Source organism: Tympanuchus pallidicinctus, unplaced genomic scaffold (assembly GCF_026119805.1).
Source record: "Tympanuchus pallidicinctus isolate F22 unplaced genomic scaffold, pur_lepc_1.0 scaffold14, whole genome shotgun sequence".
Classification (NCBI taxonomy): Eukaryota; Metazoa; Chordata; class Aves; order Galliformes; family Phasianidae; genus Tympanuchus; species Tympanuchus pallidicinctus.
Genome location: NW_026294659.1, coordinates 9,389,168 through 9,410,947, shown reverse-complemented (window position 1 = coordinate 9,410,947; position 21,780 = coordinate 9,389,168). Strand labels below are relative to the sequence as shown.

At 51.4% G+C, this 21,780-nt stretch overlaps 1 protein-coding gene across 7 annotated transcripts in view; it reads left to right on the top strand.

Annotated features, from left to right (window-relative positions):
* The window catches only part of BCOR (BCL6 corepressor), a 58,909-nt gene that overhangs the window by 30,536 nt on the left and 6,593 nt on the right, over positions 1–21,780 (top strand). For 3 of the 7 annotated variants that reach the window (XM_052673929.1, XM_052673930.1, XM_052673931.1), the window contains exons 3-11: positions 247–325; positions 1,165–3,978; positions 4,678–4,731; positions 5,156–5,339; positions 10,538–10,819; positions 11,213–11,566; positions 14,642–14,970; positions 15,305–15,565; positions 19,907–20,073. In XM_052673929.1, coding sequence (XP_052529889.1) covers positions 247–325; positions 1,165–3,978; positions 4,678–4,731; positions 5,156–5,339; positions 10,538–10,819; positions 11,213–11,566; positions 14,642–14,970; positions 15,305–15,565; positions 19,907–20,073 — 4,524 coding nt within the window. The remainder of the gene's footprint in view (positions 1–246; positions 326–1,164; positions 3,979–4,677; positions 4,732–5,155; positions 5,340–10,537; positions 10,820–11,212; positions 11,567–14,641; positions 14,971–15,304; positions 15,566–19,906; positions 20,074–21,780) is intronic. The other 4 variants (XM_052673934.1, XM_052673936.1, XM_052673935.1 and 1 more) reach the window with 4 other exon arrangements.

The following is a 21,780-nucleotide window of genomic DNA, read 5'->3' as shown; positions in this document are numbered from 1 at the left end:
TGGGAAAGAAGAAAGCGAAGAGGAGCAAATAGTAAACATTGGCAATAATTGTGGGCATTGCAAGAGGCTGAGCCCTGAGATGGGCTCAGTGTGTTCTTGTTCTCAAACAATCCTTCCTTGCTAAAGCAGTCACCGTGCATGGACAGCTAAATACAGTATGGGATGGGGCTGCTGTAGTATACAACCTTGGACTGATAATGAAGTGCGTAGGGTGCTTTCCAGTAACAAGCTTCTGTTTGTTAATAGGAAAATCCCAGTTAATGATGGCGATGCACCGAAAAGCAGACTGGAGTTGAGGGAAGAAAACCACCTGAATCACAGTGTGGTAAGAAATTATTGCTATCGCATCTGTCCTCCCCACCTGCCGGTGTTCCCGCATGTTGCATGTGGAGAGGCGATTCAAACACAGTTCTACTGCAGGGGCATGCAGGGATTGTTTCTGTGGAACAGTGCAATGGGACTTTGCTTGTTTATCTCGTTAGCCTTCTGGCTCTGACTTTGTGGTGTGCGCTGCTGTATGACTTCATCCTTCTCTCGCTCCGTTATGAGTAATGCCACGCAGCACACCGCTACGTCTACCACAAACGGTTCATGTAGTCCCTGAGCACCAGAGCTGACGGTCTCCTCCTCTGAGAGCATGTGGTGAGCAGCGAGCGGAGTTCAGTGCCTTGTTGACAAGCAATGGCTGACCTGGCTCTGTTCTGTGCGCTCAGATGCCTTGCAATCAAGCTGCGGAGGAGGGGGAGCTCCTGGAGGAGGATGACAGGAGGAGGAAGGAGGAGGCTCTCCCTCCTGCCCTTCCAGCTCTCCCCTGAGTTCTGCTCTCCATGCTCCCAGCCTCATTCTGAGTTGCCGGGGCTGGAGGCCAGGAGCTGGTGTCTGCCAGGCTCTGGCTCTGGGCATGTTTGGGCTTTTTGGGCTCTGGATCCTCAAGCTTTAGATTCTGATCAATGAATTGAAGATATAGAGAGATCTTTATTGATGTTTGTAGTGGACTGTTTTGTTCCATAGCTTCTCATATAATCCAGCGTGGCCATCCTCTGTGTGTTTTCTGTGAGTGCTTGCCTTGGTGGTGATTCTCTTCAGAATGACAGCGTATCTGTAGTTTGTGCGGTAGCCTTTTTTTATCAGAGTGCACAGCTAACCGTTTCTTCTTCTGTGAAGGTGGATGCAACTACAGCCCATCGAATTGACAGCTTGGCAGCTCTGAGCATGGACAGGTCTGGACTTATGCGAGAAGGACTCAGGGTCCCTAGTAGCATTGTCTATTCCAGCTTGTGTGGACTTGGCTCTGAAAAGTCGCGGGATGCTACAGGTTCTATAGCTGGTCTTGGATTTACTCCTGAAAGAAATCCAGAGATACAGTTTAAGTCTAATGCCCCCGAGGCAGTAGAAAATGCAGCTGTCTCTGGAAAAGGCCCGAATGGTTTCAGCGCTATCTACAAAACGCCCCCTGGAATACAAAAAAACTCAGTCCCAACGGGAGAAACGCTGGGCTTGGACCGAGCCGCGAGTGACAAGCAGAGCCCTCTGGGCGTCAATGGTGCTAGCTACCTACGGCTCCCCTGGGTGAACCCCTACATGGAGGGAGCGACGCCCACCATCTACCCTTTTCTTGACTCACCAAATAAGTATTCGTTGAACATGTACAAGGCGTTGCTACCTCAGCAGTCCACCTACAGCTTGCCGCAGCACCTGGCCTACTCGCCTGTCTGCACCAACGGTGAGCGCTTCCTCTACCTGCCCCCCTCCCACTACGTTACCCCCCATATCCCATCCTCTCTCGCCTCACCCATGAGGATCTCGGCTGCCTCAGCGTCCCCAGCCATCCCGCCATTGGTGCACTGTCCAGACAAGGGTCTGTCATGGAAGATGGGAGTCAGCCCCGGTGCTCCGGTCGAGACGCACGCCTACCCGCACCTGCCAAACAGCAAGCAGCCCCGCGTTCCCGCTGCCAAGCCAGCACCCAGTGGCCTGGCGCCTGACCCTGCGCTCCTGCTGCCGCACTCGCCCCGGCCATCCCCTCGCCTCCCACTGCCTGCCCAGGTGGGGGATGCCTATGCCGAGTTCCACAAACACTTCCCCAGCATCGCCACGTCGCCCTCCTCCTCCGTCCCGCTCCCCAAGCCCTACCTGAATGTGGGTGGTGACTTCCCACCTGCCCGGCTGCCCAATGGCAAGCTGCCCAAGGCTGGTGAGGCTGCTGAAGTGCCGGCACAGGCGGTGCCCCATGCCAGGAAGGCCAGCCATGAGCGGAAGGACGGCCGCTCACCCCCGCTGCTCGAGAAGCAGGCCCCGGCCAAGGATGCTGCTGACAAGCCACTGGACTTGTCAGCAAAGGTTGTTGATGCTGAAGGTGCTGGGAAAGTGGAGCATGTGAAAAAAATGCCACCGACAGTACTGGTGCATGGCCGGGCGGGAGGTGGGCCGCTGCTTCCGGGGGGGGATGCCCAGAAGGAGACCCTTTCCCCTGGGACTTGTCCCATCTACCGGCCTGAGATCATCAGCACGGCACCTTCCTCTTGGATAGTTCCTGGACCCGGCCCCGGTGAGGAGAGCAGCAAGAGTGTCACGCTAAAGAACAAGGCACTGGACTGGGTGATCCCGCAGCAGAGGAGCTCCTCCTGCCCCAGGATGGGTGGCACAGAGGCAGCGGTGGGCAGTGTGTCAGGGACTGTGCCGGCAGGGGGACGGCCAGCTTCGGCCTCGCCAGCTCCTAATGCCAACACAGATTGTACCAAGGCAGCCAGGAGTGGCATGGAGAGTGCAGCCTCAGTCATCCAGCATGTAGGGCAGCCCCTGGCCACCTCGGCCAAGCACAGCAATAAGGTGACCAAGCCCTGCGGCCAGGAAGCTGGCTTCAAAGCCACTGAGAGCGCCCTGGCCTCCAGCCCCATCTTCCTGCCGCCCAATGAGGCGTTCCGCTCCCCGCATCTGCCCTACCCCAGGAGTTATCTCCCATACCCCGTCCCAGAGGGCCTTGCCATCAGCCCTCTGTCCCTGCACAGCAAGGGGCATGTCTACCCGCACCCAGTCCTGCTGCCCAACGGCAGCCTCTACCCGGGCCACCTTGCTCCCAAGCCTGGCCTCCCATACAGCCTCCCAGCTGGCCGCAGTGAGTTCATGACCTACCAGGACGCACTGGGCATGGGGATGGTGCACCCCATGTTGTTGCAGCACTCAGCGCTGGAGATGGGCAAGGAGGAGAAGGGAGAGCGGAGGTCGCGGTCCCACGAGCGGGCACGCTATGAGGATCCTTCATTGCGTGGCAGGCTTCCTGAGCTGCTGGAGGCAGGTGGCAAGGTGCACTATGAGGTTGCGTCCAGCGATAAGATGGTAAAGTTACACCAGGGATCTGGCCACGGCAAGAGCTCCTCCAAAAGTGACAAGCATCTCTTCCCAGAGCTCCTGCGGGACGAGCAGGACTCTAAAAGTGAGGCAAGCTTAGCAAAATCTGGATTTGCTGCTGAGAGTGGTGGTCAGGCTAACGACCCAACGAAGCACAAGGTAGAGCAGGCGTCTCAGCACAGGGATTTTATTGAGTTCGGAAGGAATAGTGATCTGCATGACAGCTATAATTTTAAGCAAGCCCCAAGCTCAGCGTTGTTCAGTTTGAGGAAAGAAGACCTATCTGCTGTTCAGGGCAAAGAGAGAGTGGCCCTCCAGCCTGCGCCTGCCTTCCTGGAGGCTGCCCACGAGACTGATGGCCCCGCGCTCACTTTTGGCAAAGCGCAGGACGACGCCAAGCAGTTCTGCTTGGGCACCGCGCAGCCCAGCCTCGAAACCAACCAGACCTATACCAAAGATGGACCCGATGACGCAGACTCTGCTGATGGCAAAATACTGAAACCCAAGCCATCTAAACTGGCAAAACGCATCGCGAACTCTGCTGGTTATGTAGGTGACCGGTTCAAGTGTGTGACGACCGAGCTGTACGCGGACTCGAGTCAGCTCAGCCGGGAGCAGCGGGCACTACAGGTGAGTCCTGCGGTGCAACGCGCGGTGCTTGCCATTATTTCTCTGCAGTAAGTCACAGTCAAGTATTACAGTTGGTATCAGCAGCGCAGGTGGGGAAATACAGGGATTCTTTCGCTAGGGCGTGCTTGTCAGGAATGGTTTTATGTAGCGCGAGAAGCCTGTTAATTAAAGCGAGGTTGCGTAAAGAATAGCATGTATGACTTTCATGTATGTATGCACGAGTAAGTTTTAAAGGGCTCTTAATAAGATCTGCTAGAAATGTTAATGTATGTATGAAGTGTGTTTGCAGTTGCGGAGGGGAGTCGAGCAGGAATGCAGTGCATGCTATGGCAGCGCTAGTGGTGGCTGTAATCTCTGCCTCGGCCAGCAGTGCCAGCTAGCAAAGTGTGTCCCAAGTTGTGATTAGTATGCCAGGCGTGCCGTGCGGTGCGGAGGAGAGCAGCCATGGAGGAGTGGGGCTTGCGCTACGGTTCCACCACGCGAGCGAGTAGTCAGGAAGGAGTAGGGGCAGCACCGAGGCTGATGCTGAGGGATGGCAGAGAGATGCTGTGTAGGAATAGCCTTAAGGTATTTTACTTTTAATGAACAGATGAGTTAAGCCAAATTGTTTTGCATTGTTAAGAAAAGAAGTGGTTGATGCTTATAAAAATGGATGAAATTATCTAAATGATCCATTGAGTGCCCATTTTAATTACATAGATGGAAGGATTACAAGAGGACAGTATTTTATGTCTACCTGCTGCTTACTGTGAGGTCAGTTCTTCAAATTTTTATTACTAGACTCTTACATAAACCTTTGAGTTAAATTTCATTTCCAAATACACAAAGGGAAGTTTGTGGGCCATGGTCGTCTTTATTCATTGTACAGTTTTGTGTTATTTTTTTTTTAATTTCTTTTTGTTTTTGTCTCCTTTTATCTCCAAATTGGAATGTTTTTGTTTTATATACAGTATACATTTATATATATATATATGCATATATATACACTGATCTAAGAAAGAATTGTGTGGCTGTTTGCATATCGATGCTAGAACACTGTTTGACAAGTCAGGTGCTTAAAACTCTAACGCTAACTGTCTGGCTCAGCTTTTTCTTTGGAAATACTTTCATAGAAGGTAAGGTAAATGAAGGCGCTTTTATCGCAAGACTTTTTTTTTCATATGAATTCTCTTTCTAGCGTGCAATGATGCGCTTCTCAGAGTTGGAGATGAAAGAGAGAGAAGGCCAAACAGCTACCAAAGACTCAGAGGTCTGCAGATTCAGCCAGGCAGACTGGGAAAACTTGAAAGGAAGCAGTGAAAAGAAGCCAAAGCCTGTCGCTCTGGAAGATGCCATTGCTGTCCAAAATGACAATGACAGATGTAAGCGTGTTTCGATGGCTTTCGGAAATGTGTCTGTGTGTCTGTGCCGCAGCAGCTGGGGCAGAACTGGCGTGGGGTGATCTGTGTGTCTTGCGTGTGCAGGTTGTACAGATCTCGTGGCTCTGTCTGGCCCTGGGGGTGTGTGGTACTGGGGATGGAGCGCTGGAGGCGGGGAAGCGTCAGTAAATAGCTGGTGTTGGCTTTTTTTGCGTTATGTGGGCAAAATCGCTTCTTATTTTGGGAACTGTTGGTAAGCATCTGGCTTCCATCAGTTTCCAAATTGGTTTTCTTTTACGAAGTAATTAAGGAAAGGCTTGGTTCCCCCTGCTGCTACTTTGTTTTTAACTGCTCCAAAAAAAAAGCCTGCTCTGAAAGCATAGCTAAACAAGGGGAAGCGCAGCGTGGGCATTGTGGTGCCCCTGTCAGTGTGTGCGTTGGGCAGCCTGAGGGATGTGTGTGCTGCTGTGGGTAGGGATGCGCAAGTAAGGCCAGTAGGAAATTTATTCGGGCAATTTAATAACTTTGAATTATTGTTCTGGTCTTTGTTTAATGCTTTTTGGCAGAGAGCACGCCAGTCAATCGTGCTTGCTCCGTTACTCACCTAAATCAAGTTACTGTGGCATTGCTGCCATGAAATAGCAGCGTGAATGAGGGTTGGTCTGGCCAGGCGGCGAGGCGGGGGGGGTTCTGAATGTCGGAGTGGAGCAGCGTCAGGTTGGGGAGGAGGCTGAGCTGAGGAGCTGGGTGGGAATTCCCTCATCATAGTGTACTGCGGTGGCTGTAAGGAGGAAGGGCAGCACCCAACTGGCACTTCCCCGATTGGATCCAAGAGGAAAGGATGCACAGTATGCTGCCTGCCCCTCACCACCTCCTCCCCCCGTACTGCCTTCATCAAAGGCCAGTGTTACAGTACGTCCTTAAATCCATCACTTGTGGAGGTCTCCCGTTCCCGAGTCTGCTGGCTACAGCGTGTCTGAGGCAGAAGTGTGCTCAGTCTTGTTGGTTTGTGCCTCCCTGCTGCTGATGTGCTCTGGATAGGGGGGAGTTTCAGAGTTTGGCTGAAGCTATAAGCCCCTAACATCAGAACTCCTCTCCAGCATGCCTGCCCGTGCTACCGACAGTGTTTACAGGCACACATTCAGCCCTCAGTACGTTTTTTATCGTGGTGTTTCACCTCCTGCCCCCGGGGACAGCAGCAGATAAATCAGGAGGCCCCCGGCTGCCTGCGGCTCTGCACCGCTCAAGCTGCAGCTCCCAGCACACCACTGCCCAAGCAGGGCCACGCGCACCTCGCTCTTATGCTTGTTGTCTGTGATCAGGGGAGAAATGCTGTTTGCTTCCCATTTCCTCCAGTTCCTAACCACGCTGTTGTGTTTGGCGTGAAAGCTTGCTAATGTGCCTGCAGCATGGGGCCAGCTTGCTGCTGCCGGTGCAATGACAGCAGGCTGGGTAACGCGGCAGGCGATGCTTGGAGAGGCACTTGATGGGATGCAGGCTCTTCTGTTAAGGCACCCTCGAGAATGGTTGTTTTGCTTAGGTGTGAAGCACGAACACTGACTTATTTTTGAAGCAAATGAAGGCTGTACCTGGTTCCTTCAACTTTTACACTGACTTGGCAGCATTGAGCTTTGCAGCACTGCCTCACTGTGCTATGCCAGAGGTTCGTGCCTGATTTTAGGCAGGTGGTGTACTGCCCTGATATGGGGAAATCTAAGCTGAGGAAATCTAAGCACCTCTAACTTGAGGTGCTTTGATTCTCTCCCATCTTGTTCAGGTTTTCCGGGGCATTATGAGAACAGCGGTGAAGCTGCTTTGTTGCCAAGGTGACTTGTAAATGTTGCTGAGGCAATGCTTCTTCGGTGCATTTCCATAGCACAAACACGATAAATTATAGGATGCATATGTCATGAGTCAGAGAATTGTTCGGAGATCAAGTGATTTAAGCTATTGGCATGGACACGCACATCAATACGGGCATGTGATGATCGCATGTTGGCGTGCAGCACAGCTCTCGGAGCGATGCTGAAAATCATACCGGAGTGTGAAAGATTGAATGCATTCCACAAGCCATGAATTTCCTCATCGGGGAGCATAATTACCCGCTCATCTCATTTTATAGCAGGAAGACGCTGCCCATTTAATCCTTAACTGGGAAGAATGGGACCTGATAGGTTAAAAATCTGGTTTTAAGGCGTGAGGAAAAAAGTTGAAGCAGTTTCTGTGTGTGAAAGTGAAAGCTGCAGTTGGCTGGTGGGCAGCTTCGGAACGAGGTGCCACTGTGTATGTGGCCCAACAGCCTTCTGCTCATCTGTTCTGCTGGGCTGTGAGTATGCCTAGGCAAATGAGAGGTCACAGCAGCGAGCGTGTCCCGTGCCCTGTGCAGTTATTGCCTTCACACAATGCAAAAAAGGAGGAAAAATGGCTGTGCAGGGAGACAGCGGTAGTGTGTTTGTTCGGGCAAATGGAAACAAATCGGGGAAGTTCCCAAGCAGAGATGCTTGGCGAAAAAAGACACAAAACCAACTGGGTTTCCTCTGACACATTGGATGCTCTGGATTTGGTGCTGAAGGTGACTTTCTGATTGTGTTGTGATCTGGGTGCTGGGTGCTGGATGCTGGTTTGTAGCACTTGGGTTGTCAGTACGGCACAGGTATGCATAAAGACTGCCTTGCCTAAGTGAGTGCAGTGCAAGGTAGCTGCGGGGAAGAGGAAATGCTGTTTTTAGCTGCCATGTTATTTGAACAAAAGAACTGCAGCTCAAACACGACGATGTGTTTCCTTGTTTGCATTGCATGGGAGGCCCCAGTCTCATACAGCTGACGGCAACAGGAAGGTGGAAAAAAAACAAAGGAAAGTTTGTGCGTGTTTTTTTTTTGCTGTGCGTGTGGAACTGCTTCTCTTGAGCCAGTGTACTGAGATATGGCTCCGGGCAGAAGCCATGTGTGAAGGAGTCCCCTCATCCGTAGTGTCATAGGACAGCAGGCATGGTTTGTGGTGTTGGTGTTGATTCTCGCGGTGCGGTGAGAGTCGCGATGCTTGAGGGCTGAGGCAGGAACACGTTTGAGAGTTTAATCTCCTTGCTCGTAGAGGTGTGTTGCTATGAGAACTCAGCATTTATCCTCTGTTTCTGGCTACCTCTTCGCTGGTTGAATAATGAGGATAGGAAGGCTCAAAGCATGTTGTTTTCCACCTAAAGCAGAGAAAAGGATATTGTACTTGTATGATCATTAAGGTTGGAAAAGACCTCTAAGACAATCTAACTGTCAGCCCATCACACCATGCCCACTGCCCATGTCCCTCAGTGCCACAACCACACGGTTCTTGAACACTTCCAGGACTATCCCACTCTTGGGCAGCCTGTGTCACTGCCTCATCACTTCTTCTGAGAAGAAATTCTCCCTTGTATCCCACCTGAATGCAGGGAGGCAGATTAAAAGCACAACTTCTTGTCCTTGTTGGGCACACAAGTGCTGCCAGGCCTCCTGTTGGCTCGGTGCTCACAGTGCTCCTCACAGGCTGCAGGAACCCACTTGACAGGGATCTTGGATGAGCCCCACACAGCACCGTGGCCCCGCTCAGCTCTGCGGGGCAGTTATGCAACACGGATTAGCGAGCACAGGCGTCTGGCTGTGTCACTGCTCCTCAGCCTGCCAGCAGTGCCAGTGGGGGAGAGCTGTCAGCCAGCACGGATCGGGCGTCCCTGCCCTCTGCCTTGTGTCTCGGCACTGCCTCCCTGTGCCAGGCCCTCCCTCTCTCCTCTGGCAGAGAAGGAATTAATACGGAGGCGGTTGCCTGCGGTGGCAGCGGGCTGGAATTAGATCGCTGCTTCCTGCGAAGCTGAAGATTAAGAGCGACCAAAGCCTCCACGGGCTGCTGCTGCCTGCGACCCTGTGCGGGCTGCACTGGGAGGTGTCTGCTGGCTTCTTCCCAAACGCATTCTTGTTTTGGGGGAAGTGGGGGTGCCAGATAGCAGAGTGGCTTGAACATCCCAACATGTGGCTGGAAAAAGTCAGCTTGTGTTGTGATTTTTCTTGGCCAAATATCTTCTGCTGTTTTATACAACAGCCCTGCAGGCATCGAGCAACTCTGAGGTGTCTGCTGGTGCCTGCAAACTGCTGGGTGCTGCTTGGAGCCTTTTCCAAGATGCAATGAAGAAAAATCTCATTAGGGAGGGGCAATTGCTTCCTCCCCCCCCTCCCCCCCATCTGCCCTTTCTGCATTTGAAGGGTATGGTGAAAGCAGCGAGTGTTTGCAGCGCTGCACCAAGTTGCAGCTCTGGGGATAAGGAGGGATGCGCTCGGGCTGCACTGGGGGCTGCAGGTGCCTGGGGAAAGGCCTGGGACCCAAGCATCCATTTAAAATCACTCTGTCCTTAAATTTGAGGGAAGAGGACCAAGCACAGAAAGTATGACAGCACAGTGTTTCTGTGTTGCCTTGCCAGGCCACATCCTAGCACACCTTTCAGTGTTCACCTGGTCGCTATCCCTGGAAATACCTCCCTGAGTGAGTGCAGTTTTTTGGTTTTTTTTTAAGGAAATGATAAGGATCACGTCTGTCTGATTGCTTTATGTGAGGAAGCCTTTTTATAACCTTGGATTCAAGTGGTGCTTTTTTGCAAAATACCATCGCTATTCTTAGTGGCATTCCCGTGTCTGAGTGTGCGTGCGCAGTTTCCCACTTACATCTCCAGAAGAAGGGACAAATGCTTTTAAGCCAGAATCTGCATTTCGATGTGGGAACAATTATGAATTAGTGGAAAAATGATGCATTATTATAATCGGAGAGTATTTTTGAAAAGAAAGTCATTGCAAAGTGTAGCTTGGGTTATTACTTAGCAAGGCTCGGGGGCGAGGTTGCCTGCTGAAAAGGGTCTGCGCTTTCAATATGTAAAGATGTTTCTTTATTTTAAAAAATATATTGTGATGTTTCTATGGCTACAAGCATTGTGAGTTTTGTACTTCTCCAACTGGTGTAAACAACAGTGAGAATCCTACTTTTGGGGATTTGTATGGAGCGGTTGAGAAAGCTGCTGGGTTAGGCTGACCAGAGAGCTGTCCCGAAGTATGATTCCATGTTTACTTGCGTCCCTCATAAACTCTAACCCCTGATAGAGATGACATTGAAGAGATCAGAGAGCTCAGCTTTCTCACAGTGAATTGTTTTGCACTTACCACGTCTTTATTCTCTTTCATTTTTAGGTAACTTTGCTAGTGCAGAAAACAACCAAGGTCACTTTCTCGAAGCTCTGGAGGAAAAAGATCTCTCAAATGAGAAATGTTATTTAGAGAGACATTCTATATACGACAAAGCGGAAGACCAGCCAACAGAAGAGATTGGCCAACATCCATGTCCGCGTCTGGACAGGAAGCGTAAACACTCTGGTGAGAGAGTGCAAAATGATGGCAGCCAAAGCGAGGGCTTTGTGGACGAGCTGCAGGATGAATTTGTATCAAAGGCAAAAAAGAAGAAGAGCTCCAAAGGTAAGGTGGCATTTTGCTGTGGTCTCTCTCATGGAATGTCTTGTGAAAGGAACATCCCTTTGGCTTAATGTGTTTCCATTTTTGAACTTGATAGTTGCTAATGTGAGCACTGTCATTTCACTTAAAGTTATATATATGTATATATATGTATGTATATATATGTGCATGTATATATATATACTTATATATAAAAACCCTGGTATACACGGGTAAAGCACTAGTCCTTGGACACTGTAGCCACAGCAGTGCGAGATACTGTAGTGCATGTAACCCTTAATGAGCAAACCTTTAAAATGCATAGTGCGGTGAGACTATATGCCCCGAAAGTGAAATGTAGCTTTTGTTTTAAGTTGAGGGGGCCTTTTGATTAATTTTTAGTTATTTTTCCATTAGATGACTGGCCTGAGAGGGAAATGACAAACAATTCCTCTAACCACTTAGAAGAGCCCAATTGTAATGAGGTGACCAACCTGAAGGTGTGCATTGAATTAACAGGGCTCCATCCCAAAAAGCAGCGTCACCTGCAGCATCTTAGGGAACTATGGGAGCAGCAGGTGTCACCAGAGAGATCCCCGTCCGGCAAGTTGGGCCGGCAAAGCAGGAAAGATTTAGCTGAGGCTGTTCAGCCAGAGGCCACTGCAAAGGTCAAAGACTTCACAGAAGAAAGGCACACCAAGAAAAGGTCAGAGGCCAAAAGCAATAGAAGTTGGTCTGAAGAGTCCCTCAAAACAAGTGACAATGAACAAGGTATGCAGAGACTACTAGGGAAACCCGCTGGCTTTAGCATTTACAGTGACGCATGCTGCCACCGATGTTAAGGAACTGTCGAGAGCTTTATTTTAAAAGTATCTATCTCTCTATCTTTGTGTAAGCACTGACACCTCCTCTGTACGAGCTGCACCGTAGCTGATACTTGGCAGACAAGCAAATGTGTTTGTGTATGTGTGTGTAACTACGTGTTTGTGCGTGTGTGTGTCTTCTGGCTTTAAATAACCCTCTCGTAGATAACATGGAGATAGAGCTTGTGTCTCTAGAGGAGATGGGGGGTGTGTATGGTGGTGGTGGGCGAGGGAGGCTGGGAGGGAGCAGACTGTCAGTCTGGGTGCGGGATCAGAGTGGTGGGGTGGGCAGCATTGGGACAGCTACCAGTGGCGTGTCTGGGAACCCAATGTCTCCGTCACTCTGTGCTCTGCTGGGCTTCCCTGCCTCTTCTTCCTGGGCCCTGAGCCAGGCTCATCATCCTCCCTGAGAGGTGCCTGGATGGTTTGCTCCAGGCATCCTCTTAGCCCCATGGTACTCAGGCTCTGTTGTGTGGGTCACTCCCTGAAGGGGCATCCCATTTCTTTGGTTTTGTTTCTGACTGTCTCCCCAGTGTCCCCTTTCCCTGCCCTCTCTCCTCCTTTCTGCTCAGTCGCTGTCTTGGGGAGAGGCCATGGTGGGGCAGCTCCCAGGCTGATGCTTGGACTCCCCCAGGGCTGGCAGCTCCATCAAGCTGGTGGCATTGCTGAGACCCTGTCGAGAGGGAGAAGCAGAAGGAAGGGGTCCTGCTGTCCCACACCAAGGGCAGGACTGAAGCTAGGTCACCCTGCACTGGAGACAGTGTTCCTGGGTGGCATGTCCAAAGCAGTCGCACGTAAAGTTGCCAGCTTCAGTTCTGTCCTAAAGCTTCTTGCCCATCTTTCTACTTGTTATGATTATCTAACTGCAGAAAACCCCAAACTTTGATGCTTACTGTTGGGGAAATTCTCCAAAAGGATTTATGGAGCAGAAGATCAAGACAGTTTAAAAGGTGCTTTAACTCTTCCTCCCTTGCTTTATGTGCTGCCTTGGTGAGCGTGGTATCCGCTCAGACATCCCTGCCCATCTCCTGCTCTCCTTTGTACTTCCAGAAAGAGATATCTTGTAGAGATTAAACGAGGGTCACTAACAAGGAGGTGCATTGTGTGAGGATGCTTGGCTTTCCCCCGCAATGCCTCCTGAGGCAGTGGCAGTCTTCTCTTAACACGTAACCTTGGGAAAGAGAAAAAGATGCCGCCCCATTCGTGCTCTGCTTCAGAGGTGTTGAGATTCAGTCACCCCATGACTACGAAAAGCCTTCTGGTTTTGGAAGCCTCTCATAAAACCATAAACCCATCTAAGTTGCTCCTCAATGGCCAGCATGTGGAGGTTCTAGAAACCGTTCAGGTCACTTTGCTGGCCTCGCTGAAGTGTAAGCCTTTAAATCTGTAGTTTACCAGGGTGGGGAAGTTTTCCCTGTTGTGCAACAGAGCATTCACTGTGTGGTGGTCACGCCAGGATGGAGACTTCTGCATGTTCCTTCTCACCCGGGACCTGTCCTCAAATTTCTCTCTCTGGCCTCAAGCAGGTGTTTCTAATGCAGGAGCAGACCCTGTTTCCCTGGCCGTTTCTCTCTGTGGCTGCTCCCACGTGCTGGCCGTGCTGGGAGGCACGCTCCTACAGCACTCCAGCCATGGCCCGCGGTGCCGGCAGCAGCCGAGGCATCCTGCAGCCTGCGGGCAGGGAGCTGGCCCTGCTCTGAGTCAGCTCACCACAAGCCACATCACTCATGGGGCTGGGTTTTTTAACTTGCATGGATATTAAAGGGATATTCCTGCCCGCTCTTGCTGCTCTCCCATCGTGGTTAGAAAGATCTGTGGTGCTGGAAGGACGGCCCCACAGTGGTGGGCTCAGCCCTCAGCTGGAAGGCATCCTGCCCAGCTGCAGAGCCTGGAGGCTCACTGGATTTTGGTGCACAATCTGCACATCATGTGTCCCATAAACTCCCTGACATCTGGCTGGCACACCACCATGTGCATCTTTTTCTAGAAAGTGGCTCCAAAGCAAGGGATTTCTGTTTTCATCTTTAGTCCGGAAAGTCTTCTGCAAGTTGCCTTTGCAGCTCTATTTAAGGGAAGGTAGAAGTGTGAAGAGCATTCTAGATTTTTTGTTACCAGCTGGCTCTGGATCACGCCTCTTTAAATAAAGGTTTCAGTTCTGGGAGCAGCCTGGTGCCTTGTTTGCTCCTGCCACCTCTTCTCTTCTGAAAGCAGCATCACTTCAGAGACTCCTCGGTGAGAAGAGTCTGTTTCAAGTGCTGTGGGTTTTTTCCGCACCGTCTCTCAGTGGTGTGGCATTGTCAGGCTGAAGTGTCCCTTCCTTTCCAGCCGCCCTTAGTGCATCTTTCTGCAAAGGACTTGGTTCTGAGGTCATCTCGCTTCTCTTCCTGAGGGGAATTCGGGCTATAAAAAGTCAACTTTCCTGTCCTTGTTTTGTTGCAGACCTGCTTGCACTCTTTTTCTCATTGTGGCTTTTGGCCCATGAGAACGAGCCCTCTACCAACCCAACCTGTCCTTGAGTGCGTCCTGCCGCAGGCCTCTCTTGTGCTGACTTAAAACCGCTGCAGGGATGCTCCCTCTCTTGCTGCCCTCACGGCTGTCCCACCAGACTCCCCCACACTCTCCATTCTCCCTCTCCCCCTTCCAGCTCCATCCTTGCAGGCGCAGCCCGGTGGGGCGCAGGTGCGGAGCGCTGGGTTCCCAGTGCCTGGAGCAGGCAGCCCAGGTAAGGAGCGGCTGCTCCCCAGCTGGGTGCTGGCAGCAGGGAGCTGAGTGCAGCTCTTCGCATTGGGGCGTCGCGACTGTTAGCGGACGTTAGGTTGCAGGATGCTGTTTACAATTGGAATGCGGCACGCTTGAAATATTAATGATTTGAAAATGTAATTGGTAGATCTCTTAAGCAGTCAAGGAGTTCGTGTTAAGTGCTAGCAATATGTTTTGCTTTTAACGCGCCATGCAACGTGTAATGCCTTTCCTTCCCGTTTAGGCTTGCCTGTATTCCCAGTGTCTCCGCACATGAAGAGCCTTTCATCCAGCAATGCAAACAGCAAAAGGCAGGCTCAGCCAAGCTGCACTCCAGCCTCGAGGTTGGCTGCCAAACAGCAGAAAATTAAAGAAAGCCGGAAGACAGATGGGCTGTACACAGACGAAGAGGAGGATTTCCAACCTGAGTCTCTGCTGCAGAAATACGCCGAGTGCGAGAAGCCATCAGGGAAACGTCAGTGTAAAACAAAACACTTGGCACTGCAGGAGAGGAGGAGGAGGTCATCCCTGACAGGGGATGACACCACAGATATCGAAAATGCCGAAGATAAGGTATCTTTATTTAGCCTTAATTGCCCACTAGCGCACCGTGTGCAGAGCTAACGCACAGAGCGACTGCACTGCGTGCATGCAGGCAGCGGTGCTCCGCGCCGGCGTTTCTGTGCGTGCTTTGCACGTTCTACGTTTGCTTTCCTTACCCTGCCCGTGTTTGATCTGCTGCTGTGGGGATGGAGGAGTCTCGCGTTTAAAAGCCATTGCAGGGCCTTCTTAAGAAAAATTCAGCGCCGGCAGAAGGGTGTAATTCTCTGCCGGCAAAATGCTGCATTGTAAAAGCGGGGAGGGAAAAGTAAAAGACAAAACCCCGACACGGTGATGGCTTTGACAGGTGGCGGTGCCGAAGAAGGTGAGGAAGCGCACGGAGCCCACTTCAGACTGCGACTCTTCGCCCGCCAAACCTTACGAGCAGAAGCTGTATGAGCGGCTGCAGCCCGCCCCACCGCCTCCCCAGCCTGCCGCGTTGCAGGTGGCCAGTCCCCCTCCTGAGCCCCCCCCCAGCCGGCCCATGCCGCCTGAGGCCCGCCGTCTCATCGTCAACAAGAACGCAGGCGAGACACTGCTGCAGCGAGCGGCCCGCCTGGGCTACGAGGTGAGCCTGCGCCCGAGGGTGTTCCAGTGGGATGGGTGGGAGCCTGGTGCACTGCAGGAACCTTTCCCCCCTCCCACGAGGAGGGCTGCAAGCACGGGGTGAAGATCTATTAGCAGCCCTGGCTTCCGCCTAAATGCGAACCATCTGCAAACAGAACCCAGGACTTTTATTTTTTTAGGTGATCTCTAATGAGCCGTGTCATTTTTGCCTTTGTCCCTGGCTGAGGAGCGGGTGGTTTAGAAGCGGGCTTTTGTTTTTCCGTCTTTTCTCCAAGGAGCGATGGGTGTGTGACACAGCACTCAGTGTCCTCCTGCATGCTCACATGTACCGCAGGAGTGCTCCATGCATGTTGTGCCGGCGGCCTGGGGCTTCCCAGCGCTGCTCCTGCTCACGGAACAGCCCCCGGGTGCTACGGAAATCGGAGAGCGATGCGTTCAGTGGCTCAGCTGCTCAGGACACTTGTATTTGGGTATATAGATCTGGGAGGTGTTGTCATGCAGTGCCAGGCCTTGCGCAGCAGCGTGCAATTCCTGGCCTCAGTGTGGGTGGCCTCAGTGGCTGGGTGAAGGGACAGCCTCAACATCAGCACTAGTGGTATCAGTCTGAGCATCAACAGAACTTAAGGTCTTGTTGGAGCCTGGGCATGGCCTCTGTGTGGCCGGGGCTGGAGGGAGGCCTGCAGCTCTGGGAGAGGGCAGGCAGGAGGTTGGACCCCGCACTGCAAGAAAGACACTGGGGCCTTCGAGTGTGTTCCAAGAAGGGCAGTGAAGCTGTGAGGGGTCTGAAGCACAAGTCTTACGAGGAACAGCTGAGGGAGTTGGGATTGTGCAGTCTGAAGAAGAGGAGGCTCAGGGGAGACCTACCAGTCTATACAGCCACCTGAAAGGAGGATGTGATGAGGTGGGGATCAGCCTCTTCTTCCAGGTAGGATAAAAGGGAATGGCCTCAATTTGCTCCAGAAGAGGTTCAAGTTGGATATTAGGAACAATTTCTTCTCAGAAAGAGTGGTGAGGCAGGGGCACAGGCTGCTCAGGAAGGTGGTGGAGTTGCTGTCCCTGGAGGTGTTCAAGAGCCGTGTGGATGTGGCGCTGAGGGACATGGGCAGTGGGCATGGTGTGATGGGCTGGTTGGTCTTAGAGGTTAGACTGGGTGATCTTAAAGGTTTTTTCCAGTTTTTATGATTCCGTGGTTCTGTGGTATGTGTCCTGTGCACAACTGCTTCCAGCTTGGGGCACTTCTAGCTGGGAGGAGGAGCGGTAGTTGCTACAATGTTACTATGGCAATCTTCATCATTTAAATTATTTAAGATCTAAAATTTCCCATGGATCCAAAGCCAAAATATATTGCAGTGTATGCTGTTAGTTTTGAGTGGGTATTTTCTTCCTGCTTGGCATCTTCAGGGACAAGCGCTCAGTTGCATAGTGGGCTGCCACGGGACACCGGGCACTTTGCTTTCTGTGCTCCACTCAGGTCAGTGGGAGCTTCTAAAAAAATCTGTGATGAGCCAAGGTCCTGTTGAAGCAGGGGCTGAGGGCTTTCTGTCTGCTTTGCTGATAGCGGGAGTTGGCTGCAGCCCTTATCAGGATGGCTGCAGCCAGCAGCCAGGGTGAAGGTCCTGAAAGCCTTGAGTGGACCTGTGTTTGGGTGGGGTTTTCATTTTCTGTCAGAGGGCGGCTGCGCTGGATCTCCCCAGGAGCACAGCAGGGGAAGAGCTCTGTGGCTGTTAGTGGGGATGGCTGCCGTAGTTGGAGCAGCTGTGGGAGCTCTGCGTCTGGCCTGTTTGCTAGCCAGCAGCTGCACTGCTGTGCTCAGTAGGAAGCTGAATCCCCTGGAAAAATTGCAGTGGTCAAGAAGTTCCACAAAAAAAAAAACAACAAAACAACAAGCTGGTGGGTCAAGCTCATTTGCTAGCGTGTGACCTGTGGCAGCTGGAGACACTTGTTCTCTGCCATCCCCGTGAGCAGCAGAGCCGGTGGTGCCGCGGGGCGGCTGTGGCTCATTCAGAGGCACATCGCTGTGCTCACAGCTAACCCGGGGCTGCGGGAGAGCCGTGCGCTTCCTTGGTTGGAGTCTGCGCCAGGCCCCGCGCATCAGCCTGCGGTCGTGCTTGAATCCATTACGTTTTCACCATTTGAAACAAATGACTTGAGATAATAGTAGTCTTAAAACTGTAATTTACTGTTTGCGGAGGGGGGAAAGAGGAGGGGGAATTACAGGGAGCATAAAGGCTTTTTGGAAAAAAATTACAAGCAGCTTCTGTAATGAATGCGACGGGAGAAAGGCTGCCCGTCCGTGTGCTTGCTCAGTGCTTTTTAGTCCGTGCCTGGACTTGGGAAGTTCTCTGGTAGATTAGGGAATAAGTCCCATTTGGGAAGGCAGTTAAATGTGTGGTGTAGGGGGGGCAAAGGCTCTGGTGGGCTCTCTCCGCTGACACTGGGAATTGCCTTGGGGCCCAGCCCCATGCCGAGCAACACAGGTTGTCGTGTCTGCTCCGGTCAGTGAGTCTGTCTGTGCTTCGTCTGGGAGCAGAGCAGAGCACCCACACAGGCGTTGAGCTTTCCTGTTGCACTTTCATGGCCTTCCTCCAGTGCTGGTGAGAGATGCTTGTGGAACCCAAAGCATGTTTGTAACACCACATGTCCCCACATTCGCCACCGATGGCTAATTTTTTTGTGAATTGAATAAATCATGTTAAGAAAAAGTTAATGAGGCATTTAATTAATTAACAATGTAGAGTTTTATGGGCTTTATGGTTACATTTTGTGGGTAATGGCATTCTTCTTATAGCCTCTTAATGTAGAATTGCCCGACAGAATTAGCGTTTTTGGCCAGCGGTGGGTCCTCTGCCCTGAAACGAGCCTTTTCCTTCTGCAGAAATAGTTGAAAGGCCCTTTTCTTATTCCGAGCTGCAAAAGCTATTTTAAACGGTAACTGCGTGCTAAAAGTGGCGCTGAGCGTGGCCAGGCTTCTGCTGCCTGCAACCATCCACCCGTTGTGTGCCCGGCAGGGAGGCCTGGTGTGCAGGGAAAGTCATGCCTTTAGGGTATAATTTCACACCACTCTTCCTTGGGAAAGCATGAGGTGAGAGCATCCTCTTCTCTGGGCTGGTTCTTGGCCCTGGGGGCAATGAGTGGGATGATGGTGGCCAAGACTTGGGGTGGGATGGCTTCTGGCTGCTCCGTTCTTGTTCTCAGGCTGGTTGGCGTGGGCCTGTGAGAAGCATGGCTCCATGCTGTATCCTGGATACCAGTACCCAGGTCAGGGATGCTGGGAGCGCGGCTGATTGCGGGCTTTCTGCTGGATTTGAAGCCAGGAGAAATATCTGCATTGTGCGTAGTGTTGGCTGAATTTTTGTCTTTTGACAAAGCAAAGGGCCCCCTGATCCTTGCTGTACTTTGTAATCCTTGGGAGCAGCAAATGCACAATCAGTGCTTTCATTTTGCTGTGTGTGTGCCTACAGCATCACTTAAAATCGTAGAATCACTGAATCACAGAATTGTTTGAGTTGGAAGAGGCCCTAAAAGGCCTGTCTTGTCCAACTCCCCTGCAGTGAACAGGTACACCTGCAGCTACATCAGGGTGCTCAGAGCCCTGTCCAGCCTGACCTTGAGTGTCTCCAGAAATGGGGCTTCCACTGCCTCTCTGGGCAACCTGTGCCAGTGCCTCACCACTCCTATTATAAAAAACTTCTTTATATCTGGTCTAAATCTCCCCTTTTAGTTGGAAACCATTTCCAACTAAACCTGTATCACAACAGGCTGTGCCAAGGAGTCTGTCTCCTTTCTTCTTATAGCTCCTGTTCAGATACTGAAAAGCTCCTCTCCGGTCTGTCCAGATTGGGTTGAGTTTTTTTTTTGCACAAATAGAGGAAGACTTGCATCACCCCAAATCTTTGGTTGGACTCCACTGTGGTGCACTGACTGCAGGACGAATGGTGCTGAGTTTACAGCACTGAGTTCGCTGTTTGGAGCTGGTGCCACTTGGATTCCACCAGGAATCAGCGTGGGTGAAGATGGGATTTCCCCGGTGATGACAGAACCAAGCTTTTTTGTTTCCTGATAGTAAACTGTCCTTTATTTGTTAAATGTGTTTTGCATCGGGTCACGTGCTTTTTCCTTTTACAATCCCAACTGATGTTAGCCACGATGCTGTTGTACGTGCAGAATCCTGCACTCAGAAGTGCAGGTGTAAAGGCCAAAGCATTGCTGCCAGCCCCACGCATGGAATTATCATAGCGGTTGTGTGTGTCGTCTCCTCCATAATCTTTTTCTTTAGAGAAGAGAAGCCCGTGCAGTGACAAATAACTCAGTGTGTCTGTTTTTCGTCCTCTGCTCTTTCCAGGAAGTGGTGCTGTACTGTCTGGAAAACAAGGTCTGCGATGTCAACCACCGTGACAACGCAGGTTACTGTGCCCTGCATGAGGCCTGTGCCAGGGGCTGGCTGAGCATCGTGCGGCACCTCCTCGAGTACGGGGCTGATGTCAACTGCAGCGCGCAGGATGGAACCAGGTGAGCAGCACCCAGCACCGTGATGGCCACGTGGGGATGTGCCTCATCCCTCTGCCTTCTGCCCCCAAACTTGCGTGAAGCCCCCAGGGTTGCAGTGCTGCTCTGCCCCTTGTCTTTGGGGCCAGGCCTCAGGCTCTCAGAGTGATGGAGTGCTGGAATTGTTGTGCCTCAAATTCAGCGCAGTGTGGGTTTTTTTTTTTCTCCTGGGAATTTTAACAAGTTTTTTTTTTTTTTTTTTTTTTTAAAGAGTTTGTGAAATCCCCAGCTGCAGGGCAGGAAGGAATGATACTTGAGCTGCAGCTCCATTTGTCTGTGCTCCAGGTCCTTTGAATTGTGCCAAAAGAGTGGTCTTTGCCTTGTTAGTGGTGTTACTTTTAAGAGCACTTCAGGCTTTTGCAGCGATTGGTTGTGCAAGCCCTATATGTGCTATATAAAAATGTTGTTTTGCTTAGCTGTTAAACCATACTGTCTGCGCGTTGCATATTTTGGATTGATTTTTTTAGTGCCAGTGCTGGCTTTTGTTTCCCTTAAGAGAATTGTAGGGGTATTCACAGAATAGATATTGAGATTGGTTTTGTTTTATGTTTTCCATTTTGCTTTGAGGATGTAGAGCATGTGGCTAGGCATCTTTTCTAGGCTCCTGGTGCGTCTCCTAATGGAAAGTCCTACCCGACCCCTAAGACCGCCTTTGGCCACCTCTGCGGGGCTGACCTTGGGATAACTTTTCCCCCGAATATGCATTACTTGATCGCAGCTATTGGTGTTGGGGACAGGTCGCTTTGTATTCCGCCAGGCTCCTGCTGCTTGTTATCTCAAATTGTTTATCACATTTGCCATCACCATCCCAATAGCCGGGGAGGGAAAATCAGCATGACTAAGGTCTGCTGCTTTTGTTTTTAAGCTCTTCATGCATTAGCTGGGTAAGGGAGGAGTCTGCAGAACAAAAGTTGGGCTGTGGGGTTGGTCCGTCAGGGCCCCAACGGCTGCCCCAAGGCAGCCACTGGAGGAGCCCCCCAGGGGCACCCAGCGCCCCCTTGAAGGGATCCCAAAGCTGTTTGTCCCACTGACGGAATAACTCAGATAGCAAACCACCCGGAGCTGTGCCATCACTGCCACCTGGAAGTGTGGATTGGGGTTCAGTTCAAAGGTGGAGTTGATCTTTCAGGAACAATCTTGGCTGGTGTGAAAGTTGTTTTGGAGAAAATGCACTTTAGGAGTGCATAGTCTGACCCTGGATTTGCTGTCAGAACTCAACTTGTGCCTCCCTTTGCTTTCTGGTGGCAGGCTTAGTGTTTTTTGAGATTGTGTCCCGTGGACAGTGTAAATCCCAGGTGCATGCAAGCCTGATGCTGCAGTGCGACTACCAACAGAACTGAGAGCAGAGGCTTTGGTGGGGAGTGCCTGAGCAGTGCTGCCTCTGCTTTCACTTGGGCCAGCCTTGTCCATCTCCCCAGAGCAGCTCCCGGCATTCATAAGACAAATCGCGTTTTGATCTTGAAGCCTGAAGCAGTTCTCATCCTTAAAACTTTTGGGAGAAAAGCGGTGTCAATCTTTCTCAACTTTGTTGCTTTTCAGGTTCCAATTTGTAGATTCATAGAATTGTTTGAGCTGGAAGGGACCTTTAAAGGCCATCTAAACCAACTTCCCTGCGATGAACAGGGGTGGCTATGGTTAGATTCCTGAATGTGTTGCCCCCTTGGGAAGATA